This window comes from Aquarana catesbeiana, linkage group LG08, assembly GCF_042186555.1.
Source record: "Aquarana catesbeiana isolate 2022-GZ linkage group LG08, ASM4218655v1, whole genome shotgun sequence".
NCBI lineage: Eukaryota > Metazoa > Chordata > Amphibia > Anura > Ranidae > Aquarana > Aquarana catesbeiana.
Window position 1 is genome coordinate 20,816,883 of NC_133331.1, and position 17,472 is coordinate 20,834,354.

The window sequence follows — 17,472 nt, forward strand, 5'->3', positions numbered from 1 at the left end:
GAAAACATAGTTTATCGTAGTACCACAGCCTGGGTACATAAACATCATCTGCTGATGCTCCTGATCTCAGGGAAATCTGGATCTTGTTATGCTCCCTCCTATACATATTTCGCAAGATCCCAATTTTATTTTCCAGAAACTTAAAGCTTGCTTCTGGGATGAAAGTCTGCACAAATGTGACAAGTTTCTCCAGCATTGACTTCCTTATTGTTTTAATATAATATGCAGGGTGTTTGACCTCCCATAGATTCTTCATCTCCCTGTACTTCTCAATAAATTGAGTCAGAAATACAGGGTCCATAAACTTAGTATTCGTGTTTTCTGTCAAAGATAATACACAAGACAAAAACACTAATGTTAGGCTAAACTCTATTAATCTTACTTATCCCAACATAGGCCTCAATTTTTAAGCAGTATAGGTTGATACAAAGTTATTAAAATTAACCTTAATTTCGGACGCTCGCAAATTCAGTTCCTCTATCCTCTATGCACAGAAGTTACGTACGACACATGCATGATAGCTTTATACACACTGCGCATGCGTGAAACTCCACCTGTGTCGCCCGCCTCTGATGTTCTTTAACGAATATTCTCCGCCCCCTTTTTTTTCTACACACAGAACTTACGTATGGCACATGCGTGATAGCTTTGGATACACACTGTGCTAGCGTGAAACTCCGCCTCTGAATATTCTCCGCCCCTTCTCTCTATGGTGCACAGTAGGAGTAACAATGGCGGAGACACAGCAGGTGTGTACTAACTCCAGTAACGAGGAAAGCCTGGAGCCCTATATGTCCCGATCCGGGAAGAGGAGATTTAAGGCCTCCAATATAGCCTTTGAAGAAATGGTGGAGATGGTAGCAATTTTGAAAAAAAAAAGATTACGGTGGGAAGCATGGACCGTATGCCCAGCCTAATTTAAGAAAGCCAAAAATAATGGTGAAAGTGGTGAAGAGCCTGCATCATAAATTTTGGGTACGGCGCTCCAAAGATCAGCTGAGGAAACAATGGTCGGACCTCAAACTCAGGGAGCCTAATCAGTACAGACGAATCCAGAAAGTGCTGAAAAAAGTAAGTACTTGTCATGTGTTCATATTCTCATTACCTTACATGCTGCTCCATGTGGTTATCTTTACTGTACAAGTTTTACTCATTAAACGTTCGTAGGAAACGTTCGTAGGAAACATTGTTCGCAGTAAACATCGTTATAAATAATTATATACGATGTATTTAGTTGATACAGGGTTTAAACAACATTTTGGTCTTGGTAGTTTGTCTTATTTTAAAAGAAGTTTATGACATTGTTGTCTAGATGTCTTTAGAAACTAGAATGAATAGCAAACTTCATTCAGTGGAATGTAAGGAGCGGACACTTGTTGGAATTCAACATGAATTAATATCACATTTCTGGATCGTCTACATATGTTTCCTATTGCCAGGTAGACTCAGTTGGAATGAAACACATCAAAGCTTTGTAATCAGAAGAACAATGGCTTGTCTCAAGCCCACCTGCTGTGATATATGTGATTACAAGCTTCAAAGAGACCACTGCTGCCAAGATGTCTATTTAGATTTGACACAGGGCTAATAGAGATGATTCATGGACAAACGCTGCCCCTAGTGGACAATACAGCATGCTTCCTGGAAGAATGGGCAGACATTTGAAGAACTACCTCTTGGCAATATCTATTGGATGGAAGGCAAATGGGGGTGGGCACGAGTAGGCGTGTATGTTTGAATGAAAAGAGCATAAGCACAGGCAATTCTTCCTCTCTCTGTCCCTTGCTCTCTCTGCTGATGTTGGTCTGTGCAAGCCTCATTCATGTGGTTCGGCCATCTTGAGGCCTTGCTCTGGGTGCTGGTTTGAGCCTAAACTCCATGCAGCACCGAGCTCTCGCTTTCAACATCTTGAGACTGACCAGCCAAGGATGTGATAAGTATATTCTCGTATTACATGTTTGATTGTTGTTATATATTGTAGAGATATGCTGTTTAGTATATTGTGTTCTGATTGTAAGCTATGTAACGTTGTAATTCCCTTTTAATACTTTGTTAGGAAAGGGGTTTGAATGACTGGATAGTCCTCAGTACAATACGGCACCTCATATCAAATAAATTTGATATTAATGGTAAAGGAGAGATAAGGGGATTATCACGGTGCCAACCAAAAATTGAGATACATAGATTATAACATTATAATATATTTTATTGACAAATAATGCTTTAAAAAAATTGTACAAAATTACATGTCAGGGGTGTGAACAAACAGAAAATGGGAATATTAAAAGCCAACTGTATAGCAGTTTTACAAAACCCAACCTGGAGCGTGGTGGCCAGTCTTGTAAGCAGGTAGTAAAAGTCCTACATGTTCGCCTAAAACGGCTTCCTCAGGGAAAGTTGGTTATACCTGTATCGCTTTTTTGGACTCTACAATAGAAGATCACAATCAGAAAAGAGGTAACAATATAACATTGATTACTCATGACACAAATGAAAAATATATATTTTGTGGGGCTGTCAGACATGGTCGCAAATCATCCCACATAATTGAATGCTGGAGTGAATAGACACCTACACCCACCACCCACCCAGGTGTGTCCCCCAACCCAGCGGATATCCCAGAGAGCCTAGACATGGGATGGTATACAACCTACCAGCGGGTCACAGGGGGCAGGCGTGAGGGATCCCGGGGCGAGTCCAAGGCCTCAATGCACAGTAGGAGGCTGCAGGGGGCCAAATAAAAGGACCTGGCAAATAGCAAAAGATTTAATGTAAATTGGAGGGTTTGAATAAATCCCAGGAGTACTCTGGGTATACAAACCAAAGACAAAGGATCGGGCTAACATAGCCTCAAAAATACTCACAATATGTACAATTATCGGGAAAAGACAGGGCACCCAGTATGCTGGCTTAATATCAACAGGAATGGCGATTAGATAGTAACTGAAAAATAGAGATGAAAAATCTATAAAATAAAATAAAAGATTTTTTTTGAAAAAATTCAAAGGATTAAAAATCCATGCAAGATATAAATGGAAACCATAAGGGAGAGGGGTATGTTATAATATAGCAAAATTCCATAGAGTATAGTGTACTTGGAAATACAAGGGGAAGTAAACAAACTTACCCAGAAATTCAATAGTGATATTGAAGTAATCTGAGCTATAAGTGTTCCATTGATAAGAGTGGTGTAAATAGCTCAAAGACACCGCACTACAAGGAAAACATGAAAAGAAGCTAAGTATATGAAGCATGAGTTGTACAGCAGTCAAGACCGATAGGTAGCAGGGGAGTTGGAGACTTATCATAATGTGTATCAGCATAGACATGGGTGTCCTGGAAACACCGGCAGCGGTATGGCCGGAGAGGCCAACCTCTTATACCCGCCACACACCTGTGGCGTCTGACGTCACCGGACATGTAAGCGGACAAATAGCGCCACTGTGCATGCGCCCGACAAAGACTCCATAGGCCTACAAGGTCCAGGGAGCATTGCGGGAGTATCTGACGCTGCGTGTGTGGTACACAGAGCGGAGTGTGCAATAGACTGTGGAGCCAGTCAGAGCGATGGCACCACAGTCTACCAGAAAATGTAAGGTGATCCGAGGATCATCTGAATGGCAGTGGCGGGAGGCGGGCGGATACTGATGGGGAACAGCATCGTTCTTGGGTGTCCATACGGCCAGGGTAGCATGGGGGACCTAGATAGGACATCACAGGGGTCCGCCGGCGCCCAGCGGAGATAGATATGAGAGGCTAGTCAAAGGGAACCGCAGGGAGGCGGGGGAACAACTGGGGGGAAGGAGAATAGGGGCCAATTGCAGATTCCAGCAAGGTGGGATGAAGAACCGAGAATATGTAAGGAGCAATAGACCATAAGTCACCCACACACCATTTGGGTGAACAGAGGCCAGGTCCCTATCGTAGTCCCTCAATAAAACAGGTCTGACAGCCACACAATTACACAGACAGTAAGTAAACTGCAGATAAAAGACATAGCACAAATGCATTTACGGTGGTCAGTTTACTTAATTAGCAGTGGCCATAAGAATGTGAAAGTCTGGATTCTTTTCCCGATAATTGTACATATTGTGAGTATTTTAGAGGCTATGTTAGCCCAATCCTTTGTCTTTGGTTTGTATACCCAGAGTACTCCTGGGATTTATTCAAACCCTCCAATTTGCATTAAATCTTTTGCTATTTGCCAGGTCCTTTTATTTGGCCCCCTGCAGCCTCCTACTGTGCATTGAGGCCTTGGACTCGCCCCGGGATCCCTCACGCCCACCCCCTGTGACCCGCTGGTAGGTAGTATACCATCCCATGTCTAGGCTCTCTGGGGGACACACCTGGGTGGGTGGTGGGTGTAGGTGTCTATTCACTCCAGCATTCAATTATGTGGGATGATTTGCGACCATGTCTGACAGCCCCACAAAATATAAATTTTTCATTTGTGTCATGAGTAATTGATGTTATTATATTGTTACCTCTTTTCTGATTGTGATCTTCTATTGTAGAGTCCAAAATAGCGATACAAGTATAACCAACTGTCCCTGAGGAAGCCGTTTTAGGCGAAACATGTAGGACTTTTACTACCTGCTTACAAGATTGGTCACCACGCTCCAGGCTGGGTTTTGTAAAACTGCTATACAGTTGGCTTTTAATATTCTCATTTTCTGTTTGTTCACACCCCTGACATGTAATTTTGTACAATTTTTTAAAGCATTATTTGTCAATAAAATATATTATAATTTTATAATCTATGTATCTCAATTTTTGGTTGGCATCGCGATAATCCCCTTATCTCTCCTTTACCATTAATACTTTATGTTAGTTTCCTAATTCCTTGGGAATGAGAGAGGCTGAGAATTTGCGTGTTATCACACTGCTTAGGGAGGAATTACAGGGTGCACAGGCAGCCATAATGGAGTTGTCCTCCAAACATGCAAAAGCCGAATGTGCAATGGTGGAGGTACCCTCCGTACATGCACAGTGCTCAGCAAAGATAGAAGTGAAACAACATGCAGAAAAACCGGACGCTCTTATTGCTGCAAGTGATGTTGCTATGACAGAAATCAATGGTGAAGATGTAAATAAAAGTGCAATAACTGCGCTTGAAAGTGATTCAGGAGTTGAAACAATGGAAACTTCTGATGAGTCCTCAGACGGTGAAAGTGTAAAGTCTGGTTATTCCAAGCATAGTAATTGTAGTAATAATGTCCAGCAATGTGAGTTTCCAACGCCATATGCTCAAAGAAGGGCCTATACAGAGAGACCAGCCCTCAAATGTTTTTTGTGTAAAAGGGGGGGTCACATCGCTAAGTATTGTTGGGCAGTGAATAATGATATCAAAAGAAGATCGCAATACCCGAAAACGACCCCAAGGCATTATGAGGTGTATTCTGCCCGATGGGGGAGCAACCCAAAGCATGGAGGCCATAGTAATCAAACCCATTTCCCTTTTAAGACCCAAATGCGGAGACTACAAACTAAAAATTATCAATATGTAGAACAGTTACGTAAAGTCAAAATGGAGGTAGCCGCATGGTTATTCAAATGTAGCACTGGGGGAAACAATGTTAGCAGCACTTAGTGAGCTGCAGGTATGGTAAGAATTTTCTGGTCAATGTTCCTTGCTATGAATAAGGTTTAGATGTGAGCTTCATGTTTAAATAAAATATGGCGATTGTTCCTCTAGCATTACAATTAATGGGAAAAGGTTTGGAGGGACTCAAAAAGTAAATTGTCATGATAATTGTGTGTAATCACTGTCTTTGTGTTCCTTTTCCAGAGACCTTGGAAGAAGTTAAAACTGGTTTGGATACTGATGTCTATGTTTTTTTTGCAGGTCCTTCAAAGTGAGAACAACAGTGGGCAAATTTAGCAAGACAGGGGTTAGGTTATTGTAAAGGCATAATAGATTATCATATGATACCATGAGCTCATTAATTAGTAATTGTTTGCAAACAATGAAAAAAATAAGATAAACAATAGTCAGGCATTAATGGATTTAAGAGTTACAAATGAAGTTACAAATGTTGTGAAGAGGTACAGATGTTTTTGTTTTTTTGTTTTTCCCCTTAAACAATTGTCTTTCAGATGGAAATGAGCACTTACTCTTCTCAGGAGGAAAGTCCATGGATGTCTTTAGTTAAAAGTTGAGTGTTTGTAATTGTTTTATGGTGGTTGTCTTGTCATGTTGTTTTTGTGTGATAATGGCCAGAATTTTAATTTTTTTTTTGTTGTTAATTTTTTTTAATTTTTTTTTTTTTTTGGTATTTGTTTAGTCATCTATTTTATTTTTGTTTTGTTCAGGTGGAAAAATTATTGTTTAGTCCACCTGAAAGGGGGGTAATTGGCTATTCCGTCAATTAGCAGCTAAATAGATGGTCATGGAAATATGTCCTCCAGTTGAATACATTTTGTTTTTTTAAGACAAGAGCTGGTAGGAAGCCATTCTAGCCGCTGAAGTTCATTTTTTTTATTATTTTATTTATTAGTTTTTATGTTCATTCAGTTGGAAAGAATTCCAAAAGGTTTAGCCTTTGTCCACCTGAAAGGGGAGTTAGTGCATAGATCTTAAAGATAGATAAATGCATTGTTTTTTTTTTTTTAGTGTTTAAATTGAGAATTTTTGATAAGTAACATTGATGTTCGTTTTTTATTTTTGATCATACCATGGGGATCCATTTTAGAGTGGGTTCAGCCTAAAGAGGTCATGGTTGTTTTGATAGTTTGGTCAGAGTTGCAGAAGCCAGGAATACTAAGTTCCTGGGTTCTAAGGAAGGAACTGTGAGTAAACATAGTAAGCGAGCAGATATTGTGGATAAGAATTTGATTCTGCTCTTGTTTTTCACTTCCAGAATCCTGGTGAAGTGAGATTGGAGCGGTTTCTGGAACAGAGATGAAAGATGTTCATCTGGTTGGCAGTTTGTCTATGTCATACCACACCGAAAATATGTTCTGATAAACATTCAGGAGAGAAGGGACAAACGAAAAGATTCAGTTTAATTCTTGTTTTTTTCTTATGGACAATTTATTTCTAATGCTGAATCTGAAAGACTGTGCCTATCAACAAGACTTGTGAAACATTTTTGCCGGAGTCTCTCCCGATGAATGCAAACATGCTATTAATACATGTGCGATGGGTTGGAGTTTGGGGAAGGAATATAACATATCCAATCCATCAGAACATGAAATGTAAAATATGTTTTTTTTTGTTGGAGGGAGGAATTGAAAAGGTTTTTAATGTATGAGATGTACTGACGTAACGGAAGTAATATGGTGCAGGTACCCAGGGGACTGGCACTTATACGTAATAAGGTGTCGGTTGGCCAGACTAGAGGGTGCTAGGTGACACATCAACGGGGTGAAAACTTCCTTGTGGGGGCGGTATCTCAGTCTTATCAGTCCTACAGAGAAGCTCTCGGTTACTGGAAACGTGGGACACCAGAATTGGACATGGGGGAGATACGCCTGGTTGATGTCTCACCTGAGAGGTTGAAACCCTGCATAGGTAATGCCAGTGAATACACACAGGAGCATGCTCCATTAGATAAAGGGAGCAAAACGCTGGCTACCAGGGTACAGTATGCCTTCACCACATGGCGCTGAAACATCTAACAGTGGTTGATAAAAACCTATTACCCTACATGTGCTGAGTATACACTGAATCAAGTGCGATCATTGTACCAGTGACTTACTCCCAGAGATGTGCAGACACAGAATGAGGTTCATGCAGGACGCTTATTTCTGAGGAGTAACCCGAAAGAGGAGGGATGTATTCAGCACTATATTGGGGGAATAGGAGCTGGGATGGGTGCTGTTAATGCGGTGGACATCGGTCTCCTGAGGAACAAACTTTCAGCCATAACTTAAGAGAGGCTTTGTTGCTCAGAGATTGGTGGCATCCAGGATAGCATTCAACAAAGTCACATAAACACCCAGGTTAAAGTGGCTCTGGATTTTGTCAACCATGTTGAGAGGTTGCTAGAGAGGGTGATGGTATAGGACAAAAATCTGTCATTGGCTCTGGCGTGCACGCAGTGGCAGGAAGAAGTATCGACCAACATCAAGCTAATTGTACAGTCTCTGTATGAGGGGCAGTGGCCTGATGAGTTAGCATCACCGCTCAGCAAGAATTTGCCAAAACAAGTCGCTCACACTAATCCAAAGTGGTGGTCGAATGCCCGGATGGGCTGTACTAGTTTGGATTGTGGAAGGTGTTATGCCGTATGATCCCATATACAGAAGTGCAGACTCGGTCTGTATATTTGGTGGCATCAATGGGCTTACTGACTGGGGATTCTATCTTGTTTCATTTGAGGCTAAATTACCCACATGTGATCAGAGAAGATGGAAGCTGGAGGCAGGTTGATACTTCCCTCGGTCGGAAGCATGACCATGACGTCCTTTGTATGCCAGGTCAACACATGGTGGTGAACGAAAATGTTGGGAAGTTATTGCACTCTGTGTTCTGGATGGAGAGGTCGTTGCTGGGAAGGAAGCACCTGGGTATTATTTGGGACATAGACGAGTTTGTTTCTTTGTCCTAAAGGATACCGATGTAATGTTAGTCATGGAACTAGAGGGTTCCTTGAACATTTTTGATTGTTGTTATATGTTGTAGAGATATGCTGTTTAGTATATTGTGTTCTGATTGTAAGCTATGTAACATTGTAATTCCCTTTTAATACTTTTATGTTAGTTTACTAATTCCTTGGGAAATAAATAAGATATTGTTTTACTAGCAGCACCGTGTGTTTGGTTTCATAGCTAACCTGGTATTATTGTGATATTAACAATAACATGTGCTCAGAGTTTAATAGACTAACTAAGTACAGGGATTAGACAAATTAATACACAGATATAATATTAATTATTATATTGGTTACATCACTCATCAGCTCTTTACACAACTGGACACAGGAGCACTAGTGTGGGACACCAGAATACATTTTTTTTGGTTAACCCACACAGGTGCTCCAGTGGATACTTGTTAGGGTGTCTCAATCTGTGAAACGTGGCCAAAAAAAGGTAAGCATTCCGGCTTGTTTCCTAGGGAATTTTAATTATGTCTTCAACTTGGATCTCTGCCCAAACAGACAATTGTACACCACTTCAATGCAATGTTTCATATTCCTATTCCTGGACTCAAATATGTGTGTGCTAAGTATACCTTTTTTTTCATTCTCATAGGGGAGAAAAGACTCAGACAACCTGAACCCAGGGATCCCCGACCTCAACAGCCCGTTTGGCAAATCAGCCCAAGCCTCACGGAGGATGTGGAGGAAGGAGAGGTGGGCGACATGGGCACCCCACCAGGTGAGTGTCTGACACCCCAGCTTATGTTAATCTATGTATGCCTGCATATTTCTAAATGCATCTTTTTTGCATCAATTTTAGGTGATGTGGTTGTGGAAGGGGAAGAGGAAGAAGCAGGTCCAAGTGCCAGCGCCCCACCCGAGGATGTGTACGAAGGAGAGGTGGAGGAAATTGGCGACATGTGCGCCCCACCAGGTGAGTGTCTGACACCCCAGTTTATAGTAATCTATGTATGCCTGCATATTTCTAAATACATTTTTTAAAATTAATTTTAGGTGATGTGGAACTATTTACCAAAGATTAATTGGGCAGATCATGGCCTGGAACGGGGATATAGATGCCATGCACACTAGCCTTGACCTAATGCGCAATCGCTTGGACAATATGCAGCAGGAAGTGAAGAACATGATCGATGTTTTGGGGAGAATCTAAAAAACTTTTTCACAAAAAAACATTGATCATGTTCTTCATTTCCTGTTTTGCTGACCCCATTCTGGGCTTTGACTTTTAAAGATTTTAGGCCTGTTTATAAAATTTTTTTGCAAAAACCCAAATAAAAGATCTATAGAGGCCTGGTTGTTTTTTCTTTTTTCTTTTTTCAATTTTCAAAACTTTGTGACAAAAAGTGAGGTCTGCAAAATACTCACTATACCTCTCAGCAAATAGCTTGGGGTGTCTACTTTCCAAAATGGGGTCATTTGGGGGGGGGTTTGTGCCACCTGGGCATTCCATGGCCTCCGAAACTTTGATAGGCAGTGAAGAGTGAAATCAAAAATTTACGCCCTTAGAAAGCCTGAAGGCGGTGCTTGGTTTTCGGGGTCCCGTACGTGGCTAGGCTCCCAAAAAGTCTCACACATGTGTTATCCCCGTACTCAGGAGAAGCAGCAGAATGTATTTTGGGGTGTAATTTCACATATTCCCATGGCATGTTTGAGCAATATATCATTTAGTGACAACTTTGTGCAAAAAAAAAAAATTGTCTCTTTCCCGCAACTTGTGTCACAATATAAAATATTCCAAGGACTCGACATGACTCTCAGCAAATAGCTTGGGGTGTCTACTTTCCAAAATGGGGTCATTTGGGGGGGTTTGAACTGTCCTGGCATTTTATGCACAACATTTAGAAGCTTATGTCACACATTACCCACTCTTCTAACCACTTGAAGACAAAGCCCTTTCTGACACTTTTTGTTTACATGAAAATTTATTTTTTTTTTTGCAAGAAAATTACTTTGAACCCCCAAACATTATATATTTTTTCAAAACAAATGCCCTACAGATTAAAATGGTGGGTGTTTCATTTTTTTTTTCACACAGTATTTGTGCAGCGATTTTTCAAACGCATTTTTTGGGGAAAAAACAGACTTTTTTAAATTTCAATGCACTAAAACACACTATATTGCCCAAATGTTTGATGAAATAAAAAAGATGATCTTAGGCCGAGTACATGGATACCAAACATGACATGCTTTACAATTGCGCACAAACGTGCAGTGGCAACAAAATAAATACATTTTTAAAAGCCTTTAAAAGCCTTTACGGGTTACCACTTTAGATTTACAGAGGAGGTCTACTGCTAAAATTACTGCCCTCTGACCTTCGCGGTGATACCTCACATGCATGGTGCAATTCCTGTTTACGTTTGACGACAGACCGCCGCTTGCGTTTGCCTTAGCGCGAGAGCAGGGGGCGACAGGGGTGCTTTTTTTTTTTTCTTTATTATGTTTTTGCTTTTTTATCTTATTTTTAAACTGTTCCTTTCTTTCTTTTTTTTAATCATTTTTATTGTTATCTCAGGGAATGTAAATATCCCTTATTATAGCAATAGGTAGTGACAGGTACTCTTTTTTTGAAAAAATTGGGGTCTATTAGACCCTAGATCTCTCCTCTGCCCTCAAAGCATCTGACCACACCAAGATCGGTGTGATAAAATGCTTTTCCAATTTCCCAATGGCGCTGTTTACATCCGGCGAAATCTAAGTCATGAAATGCTTGTAGCTTCCGGTTTCTTAGGCCATAGAGATGTTTGGAGCCACTCTGGTCTCTGATCAGCTCTATGGTCAGCTGGCTGAATCCCCGGCTGCATTCTCAGGTTCCCTGTTGAGACAGGAGAGCCAGAGAAAAACATGGAAGACGGTGGGGGGGGCATTCCCTCCCACGGCTTGTAAAAGCAGTCTAGAGGCTAATTAGCCGCTAGGATTGCTTTTACATGAAAGCCGACCGCTGGCTGAAAAGAATGATACCAAGATGATACCTAAACCTGCAGGCATCATTCTGGTATAACCACTCAAAGTCGTGAATGGCGTACCTGAAGACAAATAAATGGTTAACAATAAAACACAGTAAACGGTAAAGTATAAAAAATTGCATAACTGAAAAACAAACATGATAAAACATAACAATAAAACATTGCAGAATAGAATACAGTAAAAAAGAGCAGAACAATAGAGAGAGAAAATAGAGAGAACTATTTTTTTTTATTTTATATTTTTTTGCAGTTTTTTTGTAACTAACTTTTATAACGGTAACCGGTTCCAGGTTCGGGTCTCTCAAAATGCGATGGCATCTTGGGAGACCCTGTGAAAGTGTGCCTAGTCTGTGCAATGCTGTACCCTACGCTAATACTCAACTAGTGAATGGTAGGGTTCAAAACATTCACCAATGCAAAGACCAGGATTATCAGGACAGGAGGGACAATAACAGCGGGTGTCACGCCTATATCCGCGCTTGCTGCAGACACGACATCTTTTTTGGGGGGGTTCGTTGGGTAGGGGTACTTGGGAGGACATGAAGAAAATGCCTCTCATGCAGCCGACTGCATTTGGTTGGGGATGTGAATGGGGGAAGTACGGGCACTGCAGAAGTGGTGGGTTCCCAATTAGGATTGGCGAATGCAGCAGGAAGGGCATTATGGGCACGACGGGCCTGTGTTTGTCTTCTTGGTGGCAGCGGGACACTACTTGTGCTTGCCACCTCACCAGCTTGAACTGCTCTTATGGGACTCGCCACGTCACCAAGTGTTACTGCAGTGCTGGTTTGACTACGACCGGGGTGTACTAGGCTGCTGGTGCTTGCCAGTTCACCAAAACTCTACCAAAAAAACTGTTAGCGATCGCAGGGATCAGGCCTGACTCTGCGAATGCTGCAGTTATGCGTTTAGTGTTTTGTAAGTGACAGTGATCTATCGATACTGCACTTGGGTGGGCTGGGCCGGGCCGGGCGGAGGGGCAAAATGCAGGTGCTAGCAGGTATCTGGGCTGATCCCGCTAACACTGTGTTTTTGGGAACCCTAAACTGCTGGGGACGCTAGTATAGATCTGATAGGATCAGATATTTATCCCTTCAGATACTATACCACTAAGGGAGGTGTACGGTGCGTGCGTGGGTGTTAGCGGTACTGGCGCTAACCTGACGCTGTCTGGGGCTGGTGCTTGCCAGTTCACCAAAACGCTACCAAAAAAACTGTTAGCGATCGCAGGGATCAGGCCTGACTCTGCGAATGCTGCAGTTATGTGTTTACTGTTTTGTAAGTGACAGTGATCGATCGATACTGCACTTGGGTGGGCTGGGCCGGGCGGAGGGGCAAAACGCAGGTGCTAGCAGGTATCTGGGCTGATCCCGCTAACACTGCGTTTTTGGGAACCCTAAACTGCTGGGGACGCCAGTATAGATCTGATCGGATCAGATATTGATCCGTTCAGATACTATACCACTAAGGGAGGCGTATGCTGCGTGCGTGGGTGTTAGCGGTACTGGCGCTAATCTGACGCTGCCTGGGGCGGCGCATATCACCACCGGGCGATCAGGGGGCTAAACCTTTATTCGGTAATAAACAGCGGGTGCCCCGACACTATAAAAAATAAACGAACTAACCAGCGTCACCCGTAACACTTATATGGTGATCAGTGGTGAAAGGGTTAACTAGGGGGCAATCAAGGGGTTAAAACATTTATTAGATAGTATATGGGGGTCCCTGTCGCTATAAAACACTGACGGCGAACCTAAATATTTACGTCCCTAACTAGCGTCACCAGTGACACTAATACAGCGATCAGAAAAATGATCGCTTAGCGACACTGGCGACAGGGGGTGATCAAGGGGTTAAAACTTTATTAGGGGGGGTTAGGGGGGGTATCCTAGACCTAAAGGGGGCTAATCCTAACTGCCCTAACACAGTAACTGTCACAAACTGACACCATGCAGTAATCAGAAAAAAAAAAAAAAACCTGCTTGGTGTCAGTGTGACGGGGGGGGGGGGGGTGATTGGGGGGTGATCGGGAGGCGATCGGGGGGGATCGGGGGTGTTTTGTGTGCCTGGCATGTTCTACTGTGTGTGTTTGTGTTTTACACTCACATTGATGTCTTCTCTCCTCGGCGCCGGAACGGAAAATACCGAGCCGAGGAGAGATGACATCATTTCCTTTGCTGCTGTTTAGCATACAGCAGCAAAGGAATGTTCTGATTGACCGGCGGCGATCGCGAGGGGGGGGCCACGAACAGATGGCCTCCCCCTCACCTCCGATCGCCGGGGGACAAAAGAGGACCACCTCGGGCACCGGGGGGTGTCCGATCGGACCCCCCACCCGCGGGAGGCAGATCACGTATATTTACGTGATTTTGCCTGCCCGTGCCACCTTGCCGACGTATATCGGCGTGAGGCGGTCCTTAAGTGGTTAATAGACCACTTCATACGCCCATTGATATGGAAAAGATCCACCGGCCTTTCGTCCCAAGGGAAGGGAGACGGATCCCCCGAGGGACACAATTTGCTGTATAATAGACTTCAAACTGAAGGAAGAAATTATCAGACAAGCAAGAAGCAGGCCTCAAACTCCCCATGATGGGAGAGCACTTCAAATCTATCAGGACCTCTCAGGAATCACTTTACAGCACCGACGTGATCTTAAGCCTCTGCTGGACGTCCTTCACACGAAAGGTATTCAATATAAATGGAAATTCCCGTTTTGCCTTTCTGCCTCCACCCAGGGCCGCACGGCTCTCCTGAGAGTACCAGAGGATCTCCCACACTTCTGCGGAACCCTGGGCATACCCCTGGTAGATGTCCCTAACTGGTATGCGGAGTTTCGTCCCTCAGTGACAAGCGAAGAATCGCCTCAAGAAGAACCCATGGAGACGCAAGATACCAGGTCCCATAGGTGAAGGTCCCCATCCGCCCCCAGACACCTTACTGGTACCCGCATTCACTACCAGGAGGGCAGCCCCACAAACTCACTGAGGCTCAGGAGAGCTCGCCGAGACCGTTAGCCAGCCTCAGATACATGCTACCATGCACCTGTTTGGCTTTAATCAGTTCTTTCACACTGTTAACCTTTAGTTCAATGTTTATGTGACTGACTTTCTTCAAGAGATATTCAGCACAATAGATGTTTTGCATCTTGTACTGGGTTCAGATTGTGTCCCTGTCATGGACATTGCAAGTTTAGCTAAAAAGCAGCAGCACTTGCCTATGGAATGAACACCGCCCATATGTCTAATGGAGTGTTCTAAAACTACATGACCCACAACACCCTGCAGTTTGTACCCGCCCCTGACCTGGCAGCAGTTCTGTACAGTGTCACTTCCGCCACAAGCTCCCTGACACTAAGGAAAAGCCTCAAAAACGTCCGACGAACACTGCGACTGTTACCTGGACAACGCCTCACACAGATCATCACACTCAAGGCTGACTTCCAAAGCGTCTCACACAGTCTCCTCTTCCACTTCATTGCTGGCTGCAACGACTTATGCACTTACTGAGGAGCCAACATGGACTATCCCCCTCCATCTACATGCCCCATTCAGGCACTCACTGATGTGGCACCTACCTGAAGGCTTATGCAGAGTGCACTATTTCCATCTACATGCCCTGTACAGGCACTTGCTGCTGGGAACTGATGTGGCAACTACCTGAAGGCTTATGCACAGTGCACTATCGCCATCTACTGGCCTGTAACTTTAACTTTACCCAATCACACTTGCTGGCATGTTAGACTGCATGGCGAGGTATGAGGTATATTCCACACTCTCTCTATGGGAAATCTTCTAGTCTACAAGTTTAGTATTACTCAGACTTTCTAGTTGGAGATCTGTCACTGATTGCATGGTCAGCTTGCTGACCAGTTTACTTGTTTATTTACATGTTTCTCCGGTTACAGTGTTCTGTCCCTCTTTTGAGATTTTTGTGCTGTTTTTAGGCCCTATAAATGTCCTCTGTTTAATTACCTCACACATTCTGAGGCCAACACTTGACCCATGAGAGGGCACCAACCTTTACAAATCCCGCATTTACCCGTGATAGTATTTAATGGCGTTTTGGGTGCCTTCTGGTATGGGGGCTGGGTGATGGTTTCAGAACTCCCAATATTTCTATATGATGGTTCTTGTATACTATTTTTGAAATGATACATTTATGCACCCAAATCCCACTACCCAGCACTCATGTTTCTTTGAGAGTATCCCCTCGCCCTATTATATATCTCCCCGAAAATTTGCTCTCCAAAACCTCCTCCCTTTATCACCTGAAGACTCTGTGGCGGTGGACTATACCATTCTTTCCTTTACCTATAGTCCTCCTTCACTGCTTGGTGATTGCCAACCCCCACACAGTTGTGAGTCACGGTGCTGTTACACCCCTTAGGGTGCACACATTGTGTCCGCACTCTACTTTACCAATACTTTTTAGAGGTAGGGGAGCAAGTCACCCCCAAACCTCATCAGTTTCACCCCAGTTACCTCAACATTACACTTAAGCCTGCCATACACTGAACAGACCCACATCCTGATCGCCTAGGTTATCCCTCTCCCTTCACTCCTACTTATGGCGGATGACACTGACCCCCGCGCCTCACCGCCTGACATACATAAGCACCTACAGACACTCAAACGCTGCTCAATCAAAATATAAGGCCTTAACATCCCAGAGAAAAGGTCTAAATTGTTCTATTTCCTACAACGATCGAAAATACATGTAGCACTTATAAAGGAAACGCACTTCAGGACGGATAGCATCCCTAAACTGTATTTATTTATTTATTTATTTCAGGTACTTATATAGCGCCGTCAATTTATGCAGCGCTTTACATATACATTATACATTCACATCAGTCCCTACACCCTCAAGGAGCTTACAATCTAAGGTCCCTAACTCACATTCATACATACTAGGGCCAATTTAGACAGGATCCAATTAACCTACCAGCATGTCTTTGGAGTGTGGGAGGAAATTGGAGTACCCGGAGGAAACCCACACAGACACAGGGAGAACATGCAAACTCCAGGCAGGTAGTGTCGTGGTCGGGATTCGAACCAGCGACCCTTCTTACTGCTAGGCGAGAGTGCTACCACTACACCACTGTGCCGCCCTCCTTACCATTTTACACAGGGGGGGGCCGGGATCTGGGGGTCCCCTTGTTAATGGGGGCTTCCAGATTACGATAAGCCCTCCGCCCGCAGACCCCCACAACCACCGGCCAAGGGTTGTGGGGATGAGGCCCTTGTCCTCATCAACATGGGGACAAGGTGCTTTGGTGGGCTACCCCAAAGCACCCTCCCAATGTTGAGGGCATGTGGCCTGGTACGGTTCAGGAGGGGGGGCGCTCTCGTCCCCCCCTCTTTTCCTGGGGCCTGCCAGGTTGTGTGCTCGGATAAGGGTCTGGTATGGATTTTTGGGGGGAGCCCACGCCAATTTTTTTTTAAATTTTGGCGTGGGGTTCCCCTTAAAAACCATACCAGACTTGAAGGGTCTGGTATGAATTTTAAGGGGGACACCTACGTCATTTTTTTTTTAATTTTGGCGCGGGGTTCCCCTTAATATCCATACCAGACCTGAAGGGCCTGGTATGGAATTTAGGGGGACCCCCACGCCAGTTTTTTTTTTAATTTTGGTTTGGGGTTCCCCTGTGGGGAAATCCCATGCAGTTTTTATCAATTAACTTTTATGTGTATTGTCGGACCGGCAATTCATTAATAGCCGCGAGTAGTTTTAAATGACTTTTTTTCCTTTGAAATGTCATTTTGCTGTCAGACTGTTCTAAACACGGGAAACATGCGCCCCTTTACAGGCATACTATAGACACCCCCAGGTACGAAATTTAAAGGGATATTACACTTTTATTGTTTCACTTTAAGCATTATTAAATTCACTGTTCCTGA

General features: G+C 43.5%; 1 protein-coding gene across 1 annotated transcript in view; it reads left to right on the plus strand.

Annotated features, from left to right (window-relative positions):
- LOC141105627 (uncharacterized) overlaps positions 1 to 17,472 on the plus strand; it is a 150,636-nt gene that overhangs the window by 46,383 nt on the left and 86,781 nt on the right. The window contains exons 2-3 of the mRNA XM_073595586.1: positions 9,196 to 9,321; positions 9,403 to 9,516. Coding sequence (XP_073451687.1) covers positions 9,196 to 9,321; positions 9,403 to 9,516 — 240 coding nt within the window. The remainder of the gene's footprint in view (positions 1 to 9,195; positions 9,322 to 9,402; positions 9,517 to 17,472) is intronic.